A 23,938-nucleotide genomic window follows, 5' to 3' on the forward strand; every position below is an offset into this window, starting at 1 on the left:
CTATGTAGTGCACTACTTTTGACCAGGGTAGTGCTCTATGTAGGAAATAAGGTTCCATTGGGTCCTGGTCAAAAGTAGTGCACTATGTAGGGAATAGGGTGCCATTTGAGACACACACACAGAGTTAGTTTCCTACCTCGTATTCCGCTGTCGCAGATCCACACCAGGTCATACTTTGCCCCCTCATAACCTGGCATCAGGTTATTAATCTTGGGGTTGATGCCAACCTTCTTTCCTCCTGTAAAAGAAGGACATCAGTTTTCTTCAGTGGCCTGAGGTGCCTTAACCAGTAACCGCTGGAGGTACCTTAACCAGTAACCGCTGGAGGTGCCTTAACCAGTAACCGCTGGAGGTGCCTTAACCAGTAACCGCTGGAGGTGCCTTAACCAGTAACCGCTGGAGGTGCCCTAACCAGTAACCGCTGGAGGTGCCTTAACCAGTAACCGATGGAGGTGCCTTAACCAGTAACCGCTGGAGGTGCCCTAACCAGTAACCGCTGGAGGTGCCCTAACCAGTAACCGCTGGAGGTGCCTTAACCAGTAACCGCTGGAGGTGCCCTAACCAGTAACCGCTGGAGGTGCCCTAACCAGTAACCGCTGGAGGTCACGATCACCAGACTGGGTCATGAACCAGTTATGAAACCAAGACATTCTCTTAAACCCTCACTTACAGATGGTTCCACTTCCTGTTAACCCAGTGGTGGTATTCAAACTTTTTTCAGCGGGGACCCCATTTTTTCCTGCCAGAATTTCTGGGACCCCACCCCAAATCTAATGACACAACCTTATAAATATAAATAACAATAATAATAATAATAATAATAATATAATAAATCAAAAAACGGTACATTTTGATTTTCACATCAACAAATAACCTTCAATTCATAACATTAATTTATTTTTTACCACCTTTTTCTCCCCGATTTCGATCTTGTCTCATCGCTACAACTACCCAACGGGATCGGGAGAGGCGAAGGTCGAGTCATGCGTCCTCCGAAACATGACCCGCCAAGCCGCGCTTCTTAACACCTGCTCGCTTAACCTGGAAGACAGCCGCACCAATGTGTCGAGAACTAATACATACATTGTACAATTGTATAAATAAAAATTATCAATAACGTTAGTATATTGTCCCATGAAATAATATATACTTAGTTCCAGAGAAGGGAAATCTTAACACCACAGCATACAATGACATTCTAGACGATTCTGTGCTTCCAACTTTGGGGAAGGCCCTTTCCTGTTTCAGCATGACAATGCCCCCGTGCACAAAGCGAGGTCCATAATGAAATTGTTTGTCGAGATCGGTGTGGAAGAACTTGACTGGCCTGCACAGAACCCTGACCTCAACCCCATCGAACACCTTTGGGATGAATTGGAACGCCGACTGCGAGCCAGGCCTAATCGCCCAACATCAGTCCCCGACCTCACTAATGCTCTTGTGGCTGATTGGAAGCAAGTCCCCGCAGCAATGTTCCAACATCTAGTGGAAAGCCTTCCCAGAAGAGTGGAGGCAGTTATAGCAGCCAAAGGGGGGGACCAACTCCATATTAATGCCTATGATATGTTTGACGAACAGGTGTCCACATACACTACATGACTAAAAGTATGCGGTCTGTATCATGTACCGGTTCACGGATCATAGGGTATTACAGCTTGTGAAAGTATTCACCCCCTGTTATGATGTCATTTCATAGTGGTGGGAACAAGGACATTTAGTAGATCAGTCGAGGGAGCTTACTGGTGGTTTATCTTAGAATGATTGATATATATATATATATGATTTACTGACTTGGGTAAATGGTAATACCATCAAAGAAGGGAGTGCCCACTGAGGGTTAACAGATGTTGTTGAAGAAACGTGTAACAGGACATATATAAACTGAGAGGTTTTCTTTGTCTGTGAGTTCGGATGGCAAGAGGCAGAGCATGCTCCTTTTGTTAACGAACCCGGTACCGAATATTACATATTTGTATGAACTCTCCATCTAAGTGTTAAGTATATTCTTGCATCATGAATTACTTGATACCCGAGACACTCATAACACCCCCCACCCCCTTGGCATGTTTCCTATTTTGTTGCCTTACAACCTGGAATTAAAACAGATTTTTTGGGGGGGTTTGTATCATTTGATTTACACAACATCCCTACCACTTTGAAGACGCAAAATATTTTTTTATTGTAAAACAAACAAGAAATAACACAAAAAAACTGAAAACTTGAGCGTGCATAACTATTCACCCCCCAAAGTCAATACTTTGTAGAGCCACTTTTTGCAGCAATTACAGCTGCAAGTCTCTTGGGGTATGTCTCTATAAGCTTGGCACATCTAGCCACTGGGATTCTTGCCCATTCTTCAAGGCAAAACTGCTCGAGCTCCTTCAAGTTGGATGGGTTCCGCTGGTGTACAGCAATTTTTAAGTCATACCACAGATTCTCAATTGGATTGAGGTCTGGGCTTTGACTAGGCCATTCCAAGACAATTAAATGTTTCCCCTTAAACCACTCGAGTGTTACTTTAGCAGTATGCTTAGGGTCATTGTACTGCTGGAAGGTGAACCTCCGTCCCAGTCTCAAAACAGGTTTCCCTCAAGAATTTCCCTGTATTTAGTGCCATCCATCATTCCTTCAATTCTGACCAGTTTCCCAGTCCCTGCCGATGGAAAACATCCCCACAGCATGATGCTGCCACCACCATGCTTCACTGTGGGGATGGTGTTCTCGGGGTGATGAGAGGTGTTGGGTTTGCGCCAGACATAGCGTTTTCCTTGATGGCCAAAAAGCTCAATTTTAGTCTCATCTGACCAGAGTACCTTCTTCCATATGTTTGGGGAGTCTCCCACATGCCTTTTGGCGAACACCAAACGTGTTTGCTTATTTTTATCTTTAAGCAATGGCTTTTTTCTGGCCACTCTTCCGTAAAGCCCAGCTCTGTGGAGTGTACAGCTTAAAGTGGTCCTATGGACAGATACTTCAATCTCCGCTGTGGAGCTTTGCAGCTCCTTCAGGGTTATCTTTGGTCTCTTTGTTGCCTCTGATTAATGAACTCCTTGCCTGGTCCTTGAGTTTTGGTGGGAGGCCCTCTCTTGGCAGGTTTGTTATAGTGCCATATTCTTTCCGTTTTTTAATAATGGATTTAATGGTGCTCCGTGGGTTGTTCAAAGTTTCAGATATTTTTTTATAACCCAACCCTGATCTGTACTTCTCCACAATTTTGTCCCTGACCTGTTTGGAGATCTCCTTGGTCTTCATGGTGCCGCTTCCTTGGTGGTGCCCCTTGATTAGTGGTGTTGCTGGGGCCTTTCAGAACAGGTGTATATATACACTGAGATCATGTGACAGATCATGTGACACTTAAATAAAGTCCACCTGTGTGCAATCTAACTAATGTGACTTCTGAAGGTAATTGGTTGCATCAGATCTTATTTAGGGGCTTCATAGCAAAAGGGGTGAATACATATGCACGCACCACTTTTCCGTTATTTTTTATAATTTTTTGAAACAAGTAATTTTTTTTCATTTCACTTCACCAATTTGGACTATTTTGTGTATGTCCATTACTTGAAATCCAAATAAAAATCAATTTAAAATTACAGGTTGTAATGCAACAAAATAGGAAAAACGCCAAGGGGGATGAATACTTTTGCAAGGCACTGCATAGGTCTAAAAAGGGACTAAAATGTCCACTTGTATGTGATGCAAATGTAAAAAGCATGTCAAACATCCTTCCTCCCGATTAAGTTTCTATGTGAGAATTGCCAGAACAATCTTAGATACCAAAAATATTTTCCGTCCACGCTCACATGGAATAGCCCAACTATGGATTCTAGTTTAGTCGGTCCCCTTGTGTACTGACAGGACACAGTACTGAGCATTGACATGTTTCCCTACTTACAACTACACATTTTAACATATTTATTAGACAGATCTTAGAATAGCAGGACATGAGACATGAATTGACAGTTGTTCAAAGAACACATCAACACATTATAGGCTCTTACCTATAAATAAACGAGCATCAACGTTGGGATATTTTCCAAGAAGCTTTTTACAAACATCAATGGCTGGGTCGTCATGGTCCTGCACACACAGCAGGATCTCAAACTGGCAGAGAGACAAAGACAGAGAGATACATTAGTCCAATACTGTAGAGAGAAACGGGGAGAGAGAGAGAGAGAAACGGGGAGAGAGAGAGAGAGAAACGGGGAGAGAGAGAGAGAGAAACGGGGAGAGAGAGAGAGAGAAACGGGGAGAGAGAGAGAGAGAAACGGGGAGAGAGAGAGAGAGAGAGAGAGAGAGAGAGAGAGAGAGAGAGAGAGAGAGAGAGAGAGAGAGAGAGAGAGAGAGAGAAATGTTAGTCCAATACTGTAGAGAGAAACAGAGAGAGAGAGAGAAATGTTAGTCCAATACTGTAGAGAAACTGTATTCCAAAACTGTGGAGAAAGACAGAAATGTTAGTCCAAGCCACGAGGCATTTATTAAATTCATTTGTTTAACCAGGATATTCCACTCAGTAACAATTTCCACTGTTTTCCAGGGAGTCATGGGTTACAAGAAAAAACACTTTAAAACAGATAGTTGAAAATTAGAGTCAGGACTGAACTGACTAAAACTAGAATTAGTATTAGACCCTGCATATTGTTCTACTGGCCCTCTGACCCCGTCAACAGTGTTCTACTGGCCCTCTGACCCCGTCAACAGTGTTCTACTGGCCCTCTGACCCCGTCAACAGTGTTCTACTGGCCCTCTGACCCCGTCAACAGTGTTCTACTCTGACCCCGTCAACAGTGTTCTACTGGCCCTCTGACCCCGTCAACAGTGTTCTACTGGCCCTCTGACCCCGTCAACAGTGTTCTACTGGCCCTCTGACCTCGTCAACAGTGTTCTACTGGCCCTCTGTTCCCGTCAACAGTGTTCTACTGGCCCTCTGACCCCGTCAACAGTGTTCTACTGGCCCTCTGACCCCGTCAACTGTGTTCTACTGGCCCTCTGACCCCGTCAACAGTGTTCTACTGGCCCTCTGACCCCGTCAACAGTGTTCTACTGGCCCTCTGACCCGTCCAACAGTGTTCTACTGGCCCTCTGACCTCGTCAACAGTGTTCTACTGGCCCTCTGTTCCCGTCAACAGTGTTCTACTGGCCCTCTGACCCCGTCAACAGTGTTCTACTGGCCCTCTGACCCCGTCAACAGTGTTCTACTGGCCCTCTGACCCCGTCAACAGTGTTCTACTGGCCCTCTGACCCCGTCAACAGTGTTCTACTGGCCCTCTGACCCCGTCAACAGTGTTCTACTGGCCCTCTGACCCCGCCAACAGTGTTCTACTGGCCCTCTGACCCCGCCAACAGTGTTCTACTGGCCCTCTGACCCCGTCAACAGTGTTCTACTGGCCCTCTGACCCCGTCAACAGTGTTCTACTGGCCCTCTGTTCCCGTCAACAGTGTTCTACTGGCCCTCTGTTCCCGTCAACAGTGTTCTACTGGCCCTCTGACCCCGTCAACAGTGTTCTACTGGCCCTCTGACCCCGTCAACAGTGTTCTACTGGCCCTCTGACCCCGTCAACTGTGTTCTACTGGCCCTCTGACCCGTCAACAGTGTTCTACTGGCCCTCTGACCCCGTCAACTGTGTTCTACTGGCCCTCTGACCCCGTCAACAGTGTTCTACTGGCCCTCTGACCCCGTCAACAGTGTTCTACTGGCCCTCTGACCCCGTCAACTGTGTTCTACTGGCCCTCTGACCCCGTCAACAGTGTTCTACTGGCCTTCTGACCCCGTCAACTGTGTTCTACTGGCCCTCTGACCCCGTCAACTGTGTTCTACTCTGACCACTTCAACTGTGTTCTACTCTGACCACTTCAACTGTGTAAATCAGAGGCTTATTCTGACTGATACTACTTTTCACCTGGTGCCCTACAGTGCATTGGGGAACTTTTCAGACCCCTTGACACATTGTGTTAAGTTACATCCTTATTCTAAAATCCTCATCAATCTACACACAATACCCCATAATGACAAAGCAAAAACAGGTTTCTAGAAATGTTTGCAAATGTATTAAAAAAACTGAAATATCACATTTACATAAGTATTCAGACCCTTTACTCAGTACTTTATTGAAGCACCTTCGGCAGCGATTACAGCCTTGAGTCTTCTTGGATATGACGCTACAAGCTTGGCACAGCTGTATTTGGGGAGTTTCTCCCATTCTTCTCTGCAGATCCTCTCAAGCTCTGTCAGGTTGGATGAGGAGCGTCGCTGCACAGCTATTTTCAGGTCTCTCCAGAGATGTTCGATCGGGTTCAAGTCAGGGCTCTGGCTGGGCCACTCAAGGACATTCAGAGACTTGTCCTGAAGCCACTCCTGCGTTGTCTTGGCTGTGTGCTTAGGGTCATTGTCCTGTTGGAAGGTGAACCTTCACCCCAGTCTGAGGTCGTGAGCGCTCTGGAGCAGGTTTTCATCAAGGATCTCTCTGTACTTTGCTCCGTTCATCTTTCCCTCAATCCTGACTAGTCTCCCAGTCCCTGCCACTGAAAAACATCCCCACAGCATGATGCTGCCACCACCATGCTTCACCGTAGGGATGGTGCCAGGTTTCCTACAGACGTGACGCTTGGCATTCAGGCCAAAGAGTTCAATCTTGGTTTCATCAGACCAGAGAATCTTGTTTCTCATGGTCTGAGAGTCCTTTAGGTGCCTTTTGGCAAACTCCAAGCGGGCTGTCATGTGCCTTTTACTGAGGAGTGGCTTCCGTCTGGCCACTCTACCATAAAGGCCTGATTGGTGGAGTGCTGCAGAGATGGTTGTCCTTCTGGAAGGTTCTCCAATCTCCACAGAGGAACTCTAGAGCTCTGCCAGAGTGACCATCGGGTTCTTGGTCCCTCCCTGACCAAGGCCCTTCTCCCCCGAATGCTCAGTTTGGCCGGGCGGCCAGCTCTAGGAAGAGTCTTGGTGGTTCCAAACTTCTTCCATTTAAGAATGATGGAGGCCACTTTGTTCTTGGGAACCTTCAATGCTGAAGACATTTTTTGGTACCCTTCCCCAGATCTGTGCCTCGACACAATCCTGTCTCGGAGCTCTACGGACAATGCCTTCGACCTCATGGCTTGGTCTTTGCTCTGACATGCACTGTCAACTGTGGGACCTTATATAGACAGGTGTGTGCCTTTCCAAATCACGTCCAATCAATTAAATGTACCACAGGTGGACTCCAATCAAGTTGTAGAAACCTCTCAAGGGTGATCAATGGAAACAGGATGCACCTGAGCTCAATTTCGAGTCTCATAGGAAAGGGTCTAATACTTATGTAAATAAGGTATTTCAGTTTTTAATTTGCAATACATTTGCAAACATTTCTAAAAACCTGTTTTTTCGCTTTGTCATTATGGGGTATTGTGTATAGATTGATGAGGAAACATTTTTAATGTAATCCATTTTAGAATAAGGCTGTAACGTAACAAAATGTGGAAAAAGTCAAGAGGTCTGAATACTTTCCGAATGCGCTGTATGTATTATATACATTACCATGTATCTGCCCTTGTAATACTCGGGATGACACACACTAGAAATGTCAGCGGTTGGTTTTCTGACTCACTGGTATGTTGTTTCACAGCTACTATTGACTATGAAGAGATCCTGACACAGTGAACCTGTACAGACATGTTGGCTAAGGCCTGTTTTAAAACAGGACGTCACCATCTGAAGGTAAGGCAGGGCGTTTTTTTAAAATACCTCAGTCACCCCATCCCTAACCATACGTCACGTCCAAGTACTGTACGGCATAGTGTTGACTCACTCAAAGCGCTGCAAGCGTGAAGACTGTTGTGAAAGGCTATCGTTGTGTCAATCATCTGATTTGGTTGGTAACAAGCGCCACAGTCTAACGTTTCCCTTTACAGTACGAGAACATGTTGTTCTACAGGAAGCGGCTACTTCTGGTTTGCTGCCTTACTTTGATCTGTCTAACTGTATTGCTTGGTGGTGGGCAGGCTAATACCTGCAGTCAACTTGTGCAATACATTAGGAGATAAAGCAGGTTTCTTCATTACGTCATGAAGCTTACCATAGATCCTCAGAACAGTTGAGCACGTCATGTGATTTGTTTGTAAAAATGGCACAACAGCAGAAAGCTTGAGCCGGTGAGTCCATAGCGTTCTATATCTATCGGTGAGTCTCAGTTCTGCGGCGCACATGAGATGATTAAGTTAGACTTGTATGCAATTCACTACTAAATGTTTGCCATCAGATATCTTATAAATGGCTTTCTGCCAGAAGTCAAAGAGCTCTGGATGAGTTATGTAAAGCGGCCATTTTCTCCCTGTGCTTCCTACTAGTGTTTTTTTTCCCCCTCCTCCGTTCTCCTCCCCTCTGCTCTGTGTTCACATGCTGCTCTCCCTTCAGAAAAGCATGCATCACAACTTTGTTCATTTGCACAATATATTTAGTTCACTTTCGCTTGTAAATATCCACACTCACCGAAAATAACATTCAGTAGCTACTAGCTATGCTTGTATAACTTTATGAGATGGATTTTCCTGTCTTTGCAATTCGTTTGTTTGTTTTCGCTCGTTAGCCTTTAGCTAACAGCGTCTATATGATTTCGCTAATAGTTATAGGAGCTCTCTCTAGGAGCTGATCCCTCGTCAGTATTGTGGAATAATTTGAATGTTAAGGAAAGATTTGAATGGAGAAAGCTGATCCGAGAGCAGCGCTCCCTTTCTTTCGATCCTCTCCGTATCGACACGTGCTACAATGACGCACTCAGCGACCGTTCTCTCTGCGTGGTGTTTTGGGAAGCGCGTGTTACATCTTCAGACGTTGTAGGAAAGATGCATCGTTAAAAACACTTGTAAGCCTAAATTCCATCGCTTTTGGGAAACTGGGCCGAGGTCTGTATCCTGAATGAATGTGAGAAATCAGCATTTGAGGACCGTGTTGGATATACATGTTCCCAGGAGACAGCAACTTACCGAGATCAGGGCCAGCTCCTTCTCGAACTCTTGGTCGGACAGTCCGAGCGGATTATCATTTGTTCAGATGGTGAGGAAACCACAAACAGGCTAGGGACGGGAATGGCCAGGATTCTATATGTATTGCGAATCGATACTGTGATTTTATTGAAATTCAATGTTCCAAACACATATTGCTCCCCATATGTCTGCTGCAGAGGGGCAGAGAGAGCCATGGAGAAAACACGTTTTTGATCAGTCATGGAAATAAAAGGGCTGAAAACAAATTGTCTCCCTATTTAAAAAGATGTAGAACAACCTATGAAGGTAAAATACTGGAGTTTTGGTGCAGGTACATCCAACTAGCACAAAAATAATATTGCGATATTGTCAAAACGATACATCGTCAAAAATAATATCCCGAAATGTAACTATCGATTTCCCCACCTCCATCACTAAAACAGGCATGCCCAAACTAAAGATTCAAAACCAAACAAAAGGCATCATGGCCACCAAACCCCAGCCTCCTCACGGCTCTGCCAGCTGCGACACTGACTGACCATCACCATAATTGGCAGCACCTTTCTCCTTTTCAACCAGGCTCAGCGCCTGGACAAGGTTTCTGCTGCCCCCTGGGGGAATGGAGTGGAAGTGGTAGTGCGCTGTCTAAAACTACCTAACCAATTCCCTAACAATACAATACAGAACAGGTAGTACCTTGGGGTAGTCGAGCTCAAAGAAGGTCTCCAGGTTATTGATGAGGTTGGGGTCTACTCCTTTCAGAGGCTTCAGTAGAGAGACCCCTGCCAGCTTACTGTAGGGCTGCTTGTCACTGGTCTTCTTATTGAGATAGAGTCGGCTACATTCAGGGAGACAGACACACAGACAGACAGACAGAAAGGGAGACAACAAACGAGATCTTGAGTTAATTTTTTTTACATTATCCTTGTAATCTTAGAACAGACATTTACAACACTATTAGCCAAAGTTGAGGCAACTTAGAACAGACACAATCACAAATTCACAACGCCGGTATCAAAGGGGTTTTAAAATCACTTCACAGGTTTTTCCAACGGCAAGACGTCAAAAGGTGGCGTTTATGTTGTGATAAGATAAGTCCTTGTCCCATGCTACTGTCTTTACAGGCCAAGTCTACATCTCATTCTCAATCCCAACGGGAAAGAAAGGCACCGCCTAAAACGACGGAATTAGACTGTCTGTCCAACTTTGCCATTGGGGTTGAAGCATAGCAGCCTAGGCCTAATTATCTACATCTGAGGCCATGGATCATGTGACTGACTCATCTCAACATTCCACAATCTCTGAGGTGGTCTGAATGAAACGTGATGATAAACCATTGTTTCTGAGTGAATCACATACATGCTTTCATTGTCTGCATCCCAAAAATCGCACCCTATATAGCCTAGTGCACTACTTTTCAATGGGCCCTGGTGAAAAGTAGTGCACTATGTGGCCTAGCGGTCTTTGCTGCAGCCTCCGGTGCTCATATACAGTGGGGAAAAAAAGTATTTAGTCAGCCACCAATTGTGCAAGTTCTCCCGCTTAAAAAGATGAGAGAGAGGCCTGTAATTTTCATCATAGGTACACATCAACTATGACAGACAAAATGAGAAAAAAATCCAGAAAATCGCATTGTAGGATTTTTAATGAATTTATTTGCAAATTATGGTGGAAAATAAGTATTTGGTCAATAACAAAAGTTTCTCAATACTTTGTTATATACCCTTTGTTAGCAATGACACAGGTCAAACGTTTTCTGTAAGTCTTCACAAGGTTTTCACACACTGTTGCTGGTATTTTTGGCCCATTCCTCCATGCAGATCTCCTCTAGAGCAGTGATGTTTTGGGGCTGTCGCTGGGCAACACAGACTTTCAACTCCCTCCAAAGATTTTCTATGGGGTTAAGATCTGGAGACTGGCTAGGCCACTCCAGGACCTTGAAATGTTTCTTCCGAAGCCACTCCTTCGTTGCCCGGGCGGTGTGTTTGGGATCATTGTCATGCTGAAAGACCCAGCCACGTTTCATCTTCAATGCCCTTGCTGATGGAAGGAGGTTTTCACTCAAAATCTCACGATACATGGCCCCATTAATTATTTCCTTTACACGGATCAGTCGTCCTGGTCCCTTTGCAGAAAAACAGCCCCAAAGCATGATGTTTCCACCCCCATGCTTCACAGTAGGTATGGTGTTCTTTGGATGCAACTCAGCATTCTTTGTCCTCCAAACACGACGAGTTGAGTTTTTACCAAAAAGTTATATTTTGACCATATGACATTCTCCCAATCCTCTTCTGGATCATCCAAATGCACTCTAGGAAACTTCAGACGGGCCTGGACATGTACTGGCTTAAGCAGGGGGACACGTCTTGCACTGCAGGATTTGAGTCCCTGGCGGCGTAGTGTGTTACTGATGGTAGGCTTTGTTATTTTGGTCCCAGCTCTCTGCAGGTCATTCACTAGGTCCCCCCGTGTGGTTCTGGGATTTTTGCTCACCGTTCTTGTGATCATTTTGACCCCACGGGGTGAGATCTTGCGTGGAGCCCCAGATCGAGGGAGATTATCAGTGGTCTTGTATGTCTTCCATTTCCTAATAATTGCTCCCACAGTTGATTTCTTCAATCCAAGCTGCTTACCTATTGCAGATTCAGTCTTCCCAGCCTGGTGCAGGTCTACAATTTTGTTTCTGGTGTCCTTTGACAGCTCTTTGGTCTTGGCCATAGTGGAGTTTGGAGTGTGACTGTTTGAGGTTGTGGACAGGTGTCTTTTATACTGATAACAAGTTGAAACAGGAGCCATTAATACAGGTAACGAGTGGAGGACAGAGGAGCCTCTTAAAGAAGAAGTTACAGGTCTGTGAGAGCCAGAAATCTTGCTTGTTTGTAGGTGACCAAATACTTATTTTCCACCATAATTTGCAAATAAATTCATTAAAATTCCTACAATGTGATTTTCTGGATTTTTTTTCCTCAATTTGTCTGTCATAGTTGACGTGTACCTATGATGAAAATTACAGGCCTCTCTCATCTTTTTAAGTGGGAGAACTTGCACAATTGGTGGCTGACTAAATACTTATTTTCCCCACTGTACCTCTGCAGCATGGGTTCGAATCCTGCCCACTGCTCACTGCACACTGTCTCCTCAATCCTTTCCACTGTCTATATAAAATAAAGCATAAAAATGCCAAGAATATATATATATAAAAAAAAAATCAAAAGTATTGCACTATAAATGGAATAGGGTGGCATTTGGGGGACAGCCATTCTCATCGTCCTCCTTGTGGATTCTCTACTACCAACTCCCTGCTGAACATTAAGGATTCTCTACTGAACATTAAGGATTCTCTACCTGCTGAACATTAAGGATTCTCTACCTGCTGAACATTAAGGATTCTCTACCTGCTGAACATTAAGGATTCTCTACCTGCTGAACATTAAGGATTATCTACCTGCTGAACATTAAGGATTCTCTACTGAACATTAAGGATTCTCTACCTGCTGAACATTAAGGATTCTCTACCTGCTGAACATTAAGGATTCTCTACCTGCTGAACATTAAGGATTCTCTACCTGCTGAACATTAAGGATTCTCTACCTGCTGAACATTAAGGATTCTCTACCTGCTGAACATTAAGGATTCTCTACCTGCTGAACATTAAGGATTATCTACCTGCTGAACATTAAGGATTCTCTACCTGCTGAACATTAAGGATTCTCTACTGAACATTAAGGATTCTCTACCTGCTGAACATTAAGGATTCTCTACCTGCTGAACATTAAGGATTCTCTACCTGCTGAACATTAAGGATTATCTACCTGCTGAACATTAAGGATTATCTACCTGCTGAACATTAAGGATTCTCTACTGAACATTAAGGATTCTCTACCTGCTGAACATTAAGGATTCTCTACTGAACATTAAGGATTCTCTACCTGCTGAACATTAAGGATTCTCTGCTACTAACTACCTGCTGAACATTAAGGATTCTCTGCTACTAACTACCTGCTGAACATTAAGGATTCTCTACTACTAACTACCCGCTGAACATTAAGGATTCTCTGCTACTAACTACCTGCTGAACATTAAGGATTCTCTGCTACTAACTACCTGCTGAACATTAAGGATTCTCTACTACTAACTACCCGCTGAACATTAAGGATTCTCTACTACCAACTCCCTGCTGAACATTAAGCCTGGTGTGTTTCCTGAAGCAGTAATTATGACGTTGTGTGGAAACTGGAAGGAACTGTGTGTTGGCTAAGTGGAAAAAGGCAAGCAAAACACTGGTCTAGACCTATATGCTACGTATTTGGCCCTACAAGCCTTTCTGAAGAGAAAATTCAGTAACTCAAGAGTTGAATTTCCTCTTCAATTCAATTTGCGCCTCAATTCCTGCACCTTGCTCGGAGTGCGAGGTAGCATTTTCCATTTTAATCATTTAGCAGACGCTTTTATCCAGAGCCACTTACAGGAACAAGAAAGGGTTAAGTGCCTTGCTCAAGGGTACATCGACAGATTTCCCCCCCATGTCAGCTCCGGGATTCAAACCAGCGACCTTTCGGTTACTGGCCAACCCTTTTGTCCTACATTCCTTTCACACAATCTGCTCTGCTTGAAATTAACTTTCTCACATTCCAAGAATACTCCGCTGTTTGTAGCTGACGCAGCATCTAAATATGGTCTACTGCTACTGGTGGTAGTTGGAGGGGAAGTCGTAAAGGGCCTAGCTGGTGGTAGTTGGAGGGGAAGTCGTAAAGGGCATAACTGGTGATAGTTGGAGGGGAAGTCGTAAAGGGCCTAGCTGGTGGTAGTTGGAGGGGAAGTCGTAAAGGGCCTAGCTGGTGGTAGTTGGAGGGGAAGTCGTAAAGGGCCTAGTATTTCCTGAGGTTTCTTATATCTCCTAGATATAGGACAAACACTTCAAAATGATGGTCCTCTGTAGCTCAGCTGGTAGAGCACGGCGCTTGTAACGCCAAGGTAGTGGGTTCGATCCCCGGGACCACACACACACAAAAATATATATATAATGTATGCACGCATGACTAAGTCGCTTTGGATAAAAGCGTCTGCTAAATTATTATAAAACCTTGTTTGTTATTATTTATTTTTGGACTGTCTTATTTGCCAATTTCGAATGTTGTATTCAATAGCGTTTCTATGGACTATAGTGGTAATAGCCAAATTCTATATTTTGTCAAATATTTGTCCTAAAGGGGTCCTAAAATTCAAAATCAAATAGCTAAATGATCTATAGTAAGACCATCTTAAAACAATTCCATATGTACTTTACACCACTGGGTACTAGCTAGTTAGTGTGTACTAACTAGCTGCACAAGCAACAGTGGTTAACATAATGCCCTGGAACAAAGATACTGACTCGCGCGATACACAAGACCAACAAACCTCTACAGGTTTGGGACGCTAAAATACCATCTGATACTCACGCGCATTTTGAGGTTTTGCAGACCACGCGGCGTCATCGCACACTCTGCAGCTGGATGCTTCTCGTCAAATGGGGGCACAGTGTTTTCTCGCGCTGCCCTATCGCGGCATTGGTAATGACGCTAGCTAGTGAACGGGTTTCCTTAGCCAGGTGCTAGCTAGTGAACGGGTTTCCTTAGCCAGGTGCTAGCTAGTGAACGGGTTTCCTTAGCCAGGTGCTAGCTAGTGAACGGGTTTCCTTAGCCAGGTGCTAGCTAAGGGTCCGGAATGACACTAGTATCATGGTACTTGTTAGTATCCGGAAAACAGCCCTAATTTTGGATGCAAACATCATTATGTTGTCATCCAGAGTCACATGTTTATTTTCCAAGCTATAGCACACAATATTTTACATACATACAGTTTTTTTAAAGGACAAAAGAGTTTGATCTGCTTCGTGTTTTTAATTTTTGCCATGCAAAAAATATTGCGATACTGGTAACTTATCGTCTAGATACCGAGGCACTAAAGTAACTAGCTCTCCAAAACCCTTCTCGTATGTAGGGTTTTCAGCGGTTACATTCGCCGACTGTTGGCTCCATGTAAAGTACAATTCCAATGTTGTGTTTTAACGTTTAGAAATGTAAATAAATCACCGCTTTCAACTCATTTCGTTCATTTGAGTCAGTAAAAGGCGTCTGCATGCTTCCCAGTCGAAACAGTTCGGAAGAGTTTGTGCATATATTATTATGACAACATTTTGTGATGTTTTTGTTAATTTTGGTCTTCAGCAAGGTTTTTTGGGGGCTGTTTGGGCACACATTTCTCGAGGCAAGCCGAAGTTGGTAGCCGAAGCCTACGCCCCTTCGTCTGTGATCGGTCAACAGTAGGGACTCTTCAATAAAGTCTTTGTTGTCATTCAATGAGAGACGACTCATTTTCATGCACAATCTTTTCATTGATAAATACTGCACCAAACGTCTTAGTTAAATGTAAAATTGTGCGACTAAGATCTCCTCTGCAAAAACGTCAAAATTAATGACAGATTTCTTGAGCTACACTACATGGTCAAAAGTATGTGGACACGTCTTCATTTTAGTTGATTCTATTTCAGCCACACCCGTTGCTGACAGCACACAGCCATGCAATCTCCACAGACAAACATTGGCAGTAGAATGGCCTTACTGAAGAGCTCAGTGACTTTCAACGTGGCACCATCATAGGATGCCACCTTTCCAAAAAGTCAGTTCATCAAATTTCTGCTCTGCTAGAGCTGCCACGGTCAACTGTAAGTGGAAACGTCTAGGAGCAACAACGGCTCAGCCGCGAAGTGGTAGGCCACACAAGCTCACAGAATGGGACCGCAGAGTGCTGAAGCGCGTAAAATTCGTCGGTCCTTGGTTGCAACACTCACTACAGAGTTCCAAACTGCCTCTGGAAGCAACGTCAGCACAAAAACTGTTAGTCGGGAGCTTCATGAAATGGGTTTCCATGGCCGAGCAGCTGCACACAAGCCTAAGATCACCATGCGCAATGCCAAGCGTCGGCTGGAGTGGTATAAAGCTAGCCGCCATCGGACTCTGGAGCAGTGAAAACGCGTTCTCTGGAGTGATGAATCATGCTTCACCATCTGGCAGTACGACGGACGAATCTGGGTTTGATTATTTATTGATACCTTTGAAACGAGGTCTAGTTGCGGCCGCAACCAGACTAGATTGTGAACAGAATGATATTGCTTTACTGTTTGCCCAATAGACTATCCTTCGCAAACTGCAGCAGCCACCCAAACGATTCGTTCTCGAGTTCGGTGGTTGAGCAGAGGCAGGCTCAGTATGTTTTGGTTCTACAAAGCTGTCAATCGATAACATTCAATAATCAATTGATTGCATTCATTCTTGCACCATGTGATCATTTATCAACGTGTATTTTCCATCTATGCTGCCTGATCTATTTTTCTGGGCGCACATGATAGACAGTTGGTGGTTGGAGTACGGTATTAATTCTGCTGTAGAATTCATTGAGACCACCAGGTCAAACTAACAAATAAAATGAACGAGTCACTCGAACAATGAATCATGACACGAGTCAGTAAAGAATCGTTCGCGAACTACACTTCACTAGGAAACTCGAAAACTGTATATCTTGCTATCTGGTTGAACACGGCACGTGTATAACTACAACCAGTTAGCAAGTCGGAAATGTCACAATTCCAAATAGCATTTGAACGCGGAATTACACACAGGTGTTTGGAGCACGCTAGACAGCCAATTAGCACAGGTGGCCGCCTATGTCTTCCGCAAACCAAACGATGTAACATGGAGAGATGGCCGTGTGGAAACACTAACCCTATAAAAGGTGTGTAGTAATGGAACATTTTGTTTTTGGGGAATTATTTATTTATTGCCGATATGATATGTTCCATATATTTCGAAACCCATACCGTAATCAATGCGTTTTAACGTTCAAAACGAGCGTCGGGGATCTTAAAACGAAACCCACAAGAAGATGCTATTGTCAATATGCGCTAAAAGCAGTTTTTTTTATTGTTTTTTTATTTCACCTTTATTTAACCAGGTAAGCCTGTTGAGAACAGGTTCTCATTTACAACTGCGACCTGGCCAAGATAAAGCAAAGCAGTGCAATAAAAACAACACAGAGTTACATATGGGATAACAAACATAAAGTCAAAAATACAACAGAAAATATATATACAGTGTGTGCAAATGTAGCAAGTTATGGAGGTAAGGCAATAAATAGGCTATAGTGCAAAATAATTACAATAGTATTAACACTGGAATGCTAGATGTGCAAGAGATTATGTGCAAATAGAGATACTGGGGTGCAAATGAGCAAAATAAATAACAATATAGGGATGAGGTAGTTGGGTGGGCTAATTTCAGATGGGCTGTGTACAGGTGCAGTGATCGGTAAGCTGCTCTGACAACTGATGCTTAAAGTTAGTGAGGGAGATAAGAGTGTCCAGCTTCAGAGATTTTTGCAATTCGTTCCAGTCATTTGCAGCAGAGAACTGGAAGGAATGGCGGCCAAAGGAGGTGTTGGCTTTGGGAATGACCAGTGAGATATACCTGCTGGAGCGCATACTACGGGTGGGTGCTGCTATGGTGACCAATGAGCTAAGATAAGGCAGGGATTTGCCTAGAAGTGATTTATAGATGGCCTGGAGCCAGTGGGTTTGGCGACGAATATGTAGTGAGGACCAGCCAACAAGAGCGTACAGGTCACAGTGGTGGGTAGTGTATGGGGCTTTGGAGACAAAACGGATGGCACTGTGATAGACTACATCCAATTTGCTGAGTAGAGTGTTGGAGGCTATTTTGTAAATGACATCGCCGAAGTCAAGGATCGGTAGGATAGTCAGTTTTACGAGGGCATGTTTGGCAGCATGAGTGAAGGAGGTTAGCGTCTATGAATGGGGTACAAGATGACTAGCTAACCCAATGAATTACACGGTGTAATTAAATTGGTCTATAAGATAACTAGTTAGTTAACGTCATCATCTAAATACCATTGTGACCATATCAGAGGCGTTCACATAGGTTCAGTCAAAAGACAATGCCATACCGATGATGCTGATTTCGTAGCTAGTGTTAGCGTCAACAGCGCTAGCAGCTAATGTAAAATCAGTAACAAATATAGTGATATTTCCAATATACTGTGCCAGATATACTGTGCCAGTAGCTTGCTAAATAAAAGGAAGCGCTGAAAAACACCAGTTTAGATATTTAAACAAAACAATAGTTAGTGGCTAACAATTTCACGGTATTAGCGATAGATTACCTTAGCTAGCTAACTTAGTTAGATAGTAAGCTAATCGATGTTTAGCTAACTAGTCATCTCACTCAAGGTGGCTATCCTGTGCGAGGTTGGAGAGGTTCAGTCTATCAACATAGATAGACAGCTAACGTTATATTTGACTTCTTATATTTGGCTTCTATTCATGCTAACTGTGTTAGCTAACGTTAGCTTGCGACATACTTTAGCTAGCTAACTTAGTGTGTCTAGCTAAATTGAGAGGCAATACTTACACATAGATGATGGACATCAAGTGCATAAACCAGAGTACGCAAAATAGAATGAATCCAAAGATGGAGAACCCTTGCATGGCAAGATCCAGAAGGTCCATTGCTGTGGCTAGCTACTACGTTAAAGGCCGTTGTTGTTGTCTCTACACCACTGGTGTAAATATCCAAGCACACTGGCGAGCCTAAAGGGAAGTCTTCCAAAGGACGTCGCTTGAGGTACTTACTGGGCGAGGTATGGCGCTTCCGCTCATGAGGTCAGTCTTCTTCTGGGGTTTTTATGTGGCGGTTGGCAACCAACTTTACGGCGCATTACCGCCACCCACTGGACTGGAGTGTGTACCAGAGACAGTGAAGGTCTAAATCTAAGGAAACATTTACATTTTAGTCATTTAGCAGAGCGACTTACAGTTAGTGAGTGCATACATTTTTCAAACTGGCTCCCCGTGGGAATCGAACCCACAACCCTGGCATTGCAAACACCATGCTCTACCAACTGAGCTACACAGGATGAAATACATAATTAAATACTACATCCCCTGAAAATTTCCTCAGCAGTTCACTTAATCCTGGCTCTTCAACCCCATTACTCCTCAAATCTAATAACAATCACTCCCTTTCTCTCACATTTTTCTGGCACTGAAATACCATTATCTACCTCATAGCTTTCTGACATAGAGCTCCCCACCCTCATGACACTTCCCTGGGGGGTACCATTATCTACCTCATAGTGTTTCTTAAACAGAAGCAAAGGGAACAAAACGGGGATAAACATACCTGAATTTGTCCAATAGAAACTCTCATTTGCAACTGTTTGGACTAATGATTACACCCTAGATCAGCTAGGTGCAGGCAAGAGCGTGCAAGGCGGTATTGAATGTGTCGCTGTCTGTCACCTTGATTACTAAAGATTATCACGACCTGTTTGCACCCGCGTTGTAAACTTTCATTCATAGGCTAGGTTGTAGCAACCTCATGATGGGTACAGGGGAAATTAGAGTATCGTGTAGTAGCATAAACCAATCGATGTTACATTGAGCTGGGTGAATGGAATATGAATGACAGTCATCCAATATGCTGTAATAGAAATAAGGCCATGCTCATAAAAAAATAAAAAATAATCCTCCCTCATCTTAAACGTCACTGACCGCCATTGTAAATGCTGTACGGCCACTGCAGACCTCGGATTGACCATAAAATCGGCTTTAAGTGTCTATAGTACGAATCAGGTTACAAAAAATCAAAGTTTATTGGTTGTGTACACAGTTTAGCAGATGTTATAGCGGATGCAGCGAAAATGCTTATGTTACCAGCTCCTAACCGTGCAGTAAAAATGTCAAACAAGTACATAAATAATAATAAAAAAAACTAGAAACAAGAAATCACGAATGTCAGAACGAATCCAGTTAACAATCCAAATAACACTATCAGTAATCCAAATGCAATCTATGCGTATATACACCAAAAAATATATACTAAGAATGCTGTGTACAGCTGTAGATCAGCCTGGTCTCAGACCAGACGTAACATAGTCAATGTAGATCCGTAGATAAATAGTTTGCAACAGCAATGGCGTCTATTCTAGGCACTAACTCCGCCATGGCTTGTTAGGACTACAAGCTGGTGAGCTCTATTACAGTGAGCTACAGTGGGGAGAACAAGTATTTGATACACTGCCGATTTTGCAGGTTTTCCTACTTACAAAGCATGTAGAGGTCTGTAATTTTTATCATAGGTACACTTCAACTGTGAGAGACGGAATCTAAAACAAAAATCCAGAAAATCACATTGTATGATTTTTAAGTAATTCATTTGCATTTTATTGCGTGACATAAGTATTTGATCACCTACCAACCAGTAAGAATTCCGGCTCTCACAGACCTGTTAGTTTTTCTTTAAGAAGCCCTCCTGTTCTCCACTCATTACCTGTATTAACTGCAACTGTTTGAACTCATTACCTGTATAAAAGACACCTGTCCACACACTCAATCAAACAGACTCCAACCTCTCCACAATGGCCAAGACCAGAGAGCTGTGTAAGGACATCAGGGATAAAATTGTAGACCTGCACAAGGCTGGGATGGGATACAGGACAATAGGCAAGCAGCTTGGTGAGAAGGCAACAACTGTTGGCGCAATTATTAGAAAATGGAAGAAGTTCAAGATGACGGTCAATCACCCTCGGTCTGGGGCTCCATGCAAGATCTCACCTTGTGGGGCATCAATGATCATGAGGAAGGTGAGGGATCAGCCCAGAACTACACGGCAGGACCTGGTCAATGACCTGAAGAGAGCTGGGACCACAGTCTCAAAGAAAACCATTAGTAACACACTACGCCGTCATGGATTAAAATCCTGCAGCGCACGCAAGGTCCCCCTGCTCAAGCCAGCGCATGTCCAGGCCCGTCTGAAGTTTGCCAATGACCATCTGGATGATCCAGAGGAGGAATGGGAGAAGGTCATGTGGTCTGATGAGACAAAAATAGAGCTTTTTGGTCTAAACTCCACTCGCCGTGTTTGGAGGAAGAAGAAGGATGAGTACAACCCCAAGAACACCATCCCAACCGTGAAGCATGGAGGTGGAAACATCATTCTTTGGGGATGCTTTTCTGCAAAGGGGACAGGACGACTGCACCGTATTGAGGGGAGGATGGATGGGGGCCATGTATCGCGAGATCTTGGCCAACAACCTCCTTCCCTCAGTAAGAGCATTGAAGATGGGTCGTGGCTGGGTCTTCCAGCATGACAACGACCGAAACACACAGCCAGGGCAACTAAGGAGGGGCTCCGTAGAAGCATCTCAAGGTCCTGGAGTGGCCTAGCCAGTTTCCAGACCTGAACCCAATAGAAAATCTTTGGAGGGAGCTGAAAGTCCGTATTGCCCAGCGACAACCCCGAAACCTGAAGGATCTGGAGAAGGTCTGTATGGAGGAGTGGGCCAAAATCCCTGCTGCAGTGTGTGCAAACCTGGTCAAGACCTACAGGAAATGTATGATCTCTGTAATTGCAAACAAAGGTTTCTGTACCAAATATTAAGTTCTGCTTTTCTGATGTATCAAATACTTATGTCATGTAATAAAATGCAAATTAATTACTTAAAAATCATACAATGTGATTTTCTGGATTTTTGTTTTAGATTCCGTGTCTCACAGTTGAAGTGTACCTATGATAAAAATGACAGACCTCTACATGCTTTGTAAGTAGGAAAACCTGCAAAATCGGCAGTGTATCAAATACTTCTTCTCCCCACTGTATGTCAAGAATCCAATATATAGATGAACAGTGTAACAAAAATGCAATGCACAGTAGTAGATATATTAGAATGAGCTAGGTAAAGAATCCAGTGCATTCGGGAAGTATTCAGACCCCTTCCCTTTTTCTACATTCTGTTACGTTACAGCCTTATTCTAAAAATGGATTTAATATGACAAAGCAACAAAAATGACAAAGCAACAAAACAAAAAAAACGTATTCAGACCCTTTGCTATGAGTCTCGAAATTGAGCTCAGGTGCATCCTGTTTCCATTGATCACCCTTGAGATGTTTCTACATCTTGATTGGAGTCCACCTGTGGTAAATTCAATTGATTGGACATGATTTGGAAAGGCACACACCTGTCTATATAAGGTCCCACAGTTGACAGTGCATGTCAGAGCAAAAACCAAACCATGACTTCGAAGGAATTGTCCGTAGAGCTCCGAGACAGGATTGTGTCGAGGTACAGATCTGGGGAAGAGTACCAGAAAATGTCTGCAGCATTGAAGGTCCCCAAGAACACAGTGGCCTCCATCATTCTTAAATGGAAGAAGTTTGGAACCACCAAGACTCTTCCTATAGCTGGCCGCCCGGACAAACTGAGCAATCGGGGGAGAAGGTCCTTGGTCAGGGAGGTGACCAAGAACCCGACGGTCACTCTGACAGAGCTCTAGAGTTCCTCTGTGGAGATGGTAGAACCTTCCAGAAGGACAACCATCTCTGCAGCACTCCACCAATCAGACCTTTATGGTAGAGTGGCCAGACGAAAGCCACTCAGTAAAAAGCACATGACAGCCCGCTTGGAGTTTGCCAAAACACACCTAAGGGACTCTCAGATCATGAGAAACAAGATTCTCTGGTCTGATGAAATCAAGATTGAACTCTTTGGCCTGAATGCCAAGCATCACGTCTGTAGTATGAAAAATGTATGCACTCACTAACTGTAAGTCGCTCTGGATAAGAGCGTCTGCTAAATTACTAAAATGTAAATGTAAAAATGTCTGGAGGAAACCTGGCACCATCCCTACAGTGAAGCATGGTGGTGGCAGCATCATGCTGTGGGGATTTTTTTCAATGGCAGGGACTGGGAGACTAGTCAAAGTACAGAGAGCACGGAGCAAAGTACAGAGAGATCCTTGATGAAAACCTGCTCAAGAGCGCTCAGGACCTCAGACTGGGGCAAAGGTTCACCTTCCAACAGGACAACGACCCTAAGCACACAGCCAAGACAACGCAGGAGTGGCTTCGAGACAACTCTCTGAATGTCCTTGAGTGGCCCAGCCAAAGCCCAGAATTGAACCTGATCGAACATCTCTGGAGAGACCGGGAAATAGCTGTGCAGCGATGCTCCCCATCCAACCTGACAGAGCTTGAGAGGATCTGTAGAGAAGAATGGGAGAAACTCCCCAAATACAGGTGTGGCAAGTTTGTAGCCTGGGCATTGTTGTTCACTAATTAACTCCAAGTAGGGAAAGGATGGCGGGGTTGAAAAGTAATAAAGGGGAGTATATATATAAAAAACATGGGGGATTGGAAGTGATGCAGACAATTACATTGATAGAAGATACAATCTATCTGCAATATTAAGCTGATCCATCCCCCAGAAATTTAAAAAAAAATAAAAATGTTTGTAGCGTCATACCCAACACTTGAGGCTGTTATCGCTGCCAAAGGTGATTCAACAAAGTACTGAGTAAAGGGTCTGAATACTTCTGTAAATGTATAACTTCCATTTACATTTCTAAAAACCTGTTTTTGCTTTGTCATTATGGTGTATTGTGTGTAGATTGATGAGGGGGTTAAAAACAATGTAATCCTTTTTAGAATAAGGCTGTAACATAACAAAATGTGGAAAAAGTCAAGGGGTCTGAATACTTTCCCAATGCGCTGTAAATAAACAGTGTGAAAAACACAGTATATAAAGAAATGGTCCAGTGTTTTTAATGTTTGCTATAAGTTATATGGGACAACAGCGTTGGCTGTGTGTGGGTGTATGCGTGTGTGTGTGTGTGTGTGTGTGTGTGTGTGTGTGTATATATCTGAGGACAGGAGTCTGTGTGTGTTTCTGTCTCCTACTGCAGGAGTGTTAAGTAGATTGCGTCATCATCCTCTTCATTTGAGAAGACGACTGATTAAATATTTGAGTAATCAAATGTGTTTTTGTGTTTAAAAAAAAATGTGTAACGCTAAAATACCTATCACATCACACATTTAGTAATGACAGAATGCGTTTGAAACTTCACGCACAGTAAAACTTTTGTATG

At 43.7% G+C, this 23,938-nt stretch overlaps 1 protein-coding gene across 1 annotated transcript in view; it reads right to left on the minus strand.

Annotated features, from left to right (window-relative positions):
- Window positions 1-18,627, minus strand: part of LOC121573357 (ceramide glucosyltransferase-like) — a 34,983-nt gene extending 16,356 nt beyond the window's left edge. The window contains exons 1-4 of the mRNA XM_041885263.2: window positions 18,426-18,627; window positions 9,658-9,799; window positions 4,002-4,104; window positions 137-238 (exon numbers count right to left, since the gene is read on the minus strand). Of these exons, the coding sequence (XP_041741197.1) occupies window positions 137-238; window positions 4,002-4,104; window positions 9,658-9,799; window positions 18,426-18,523 (445 nt within the window). The 5' untranslated portion in view covers window positions 18,524-18,627. The remainder of the gene's footprint in view (window positions 1-136; window positions 239-4,001; window positions 4,105-9,657; window positions 9,800-18,425) is intronic.
- Window positions 18,628-23,938: the final 5,311 nt, after the last annotated feature.

The sequence above is a fragment of the Coregonus clupeaformis genome, chromosome 9 (genome assembly GCF_020615455.1).
Source record: "Coregonus clupeaformis isolate EN_2021a chromosome 9, ASM2061545v1, whole genome shotgun sequence".
In the NCBI taxonomy this organism is placed as follows: domain Eukaryota; kingdom Metazoa; phylum Chordata; class Actinopteri; order Salmoniformes; family Salmonidae; genus Coregonus; species Coregonus clupeaformis.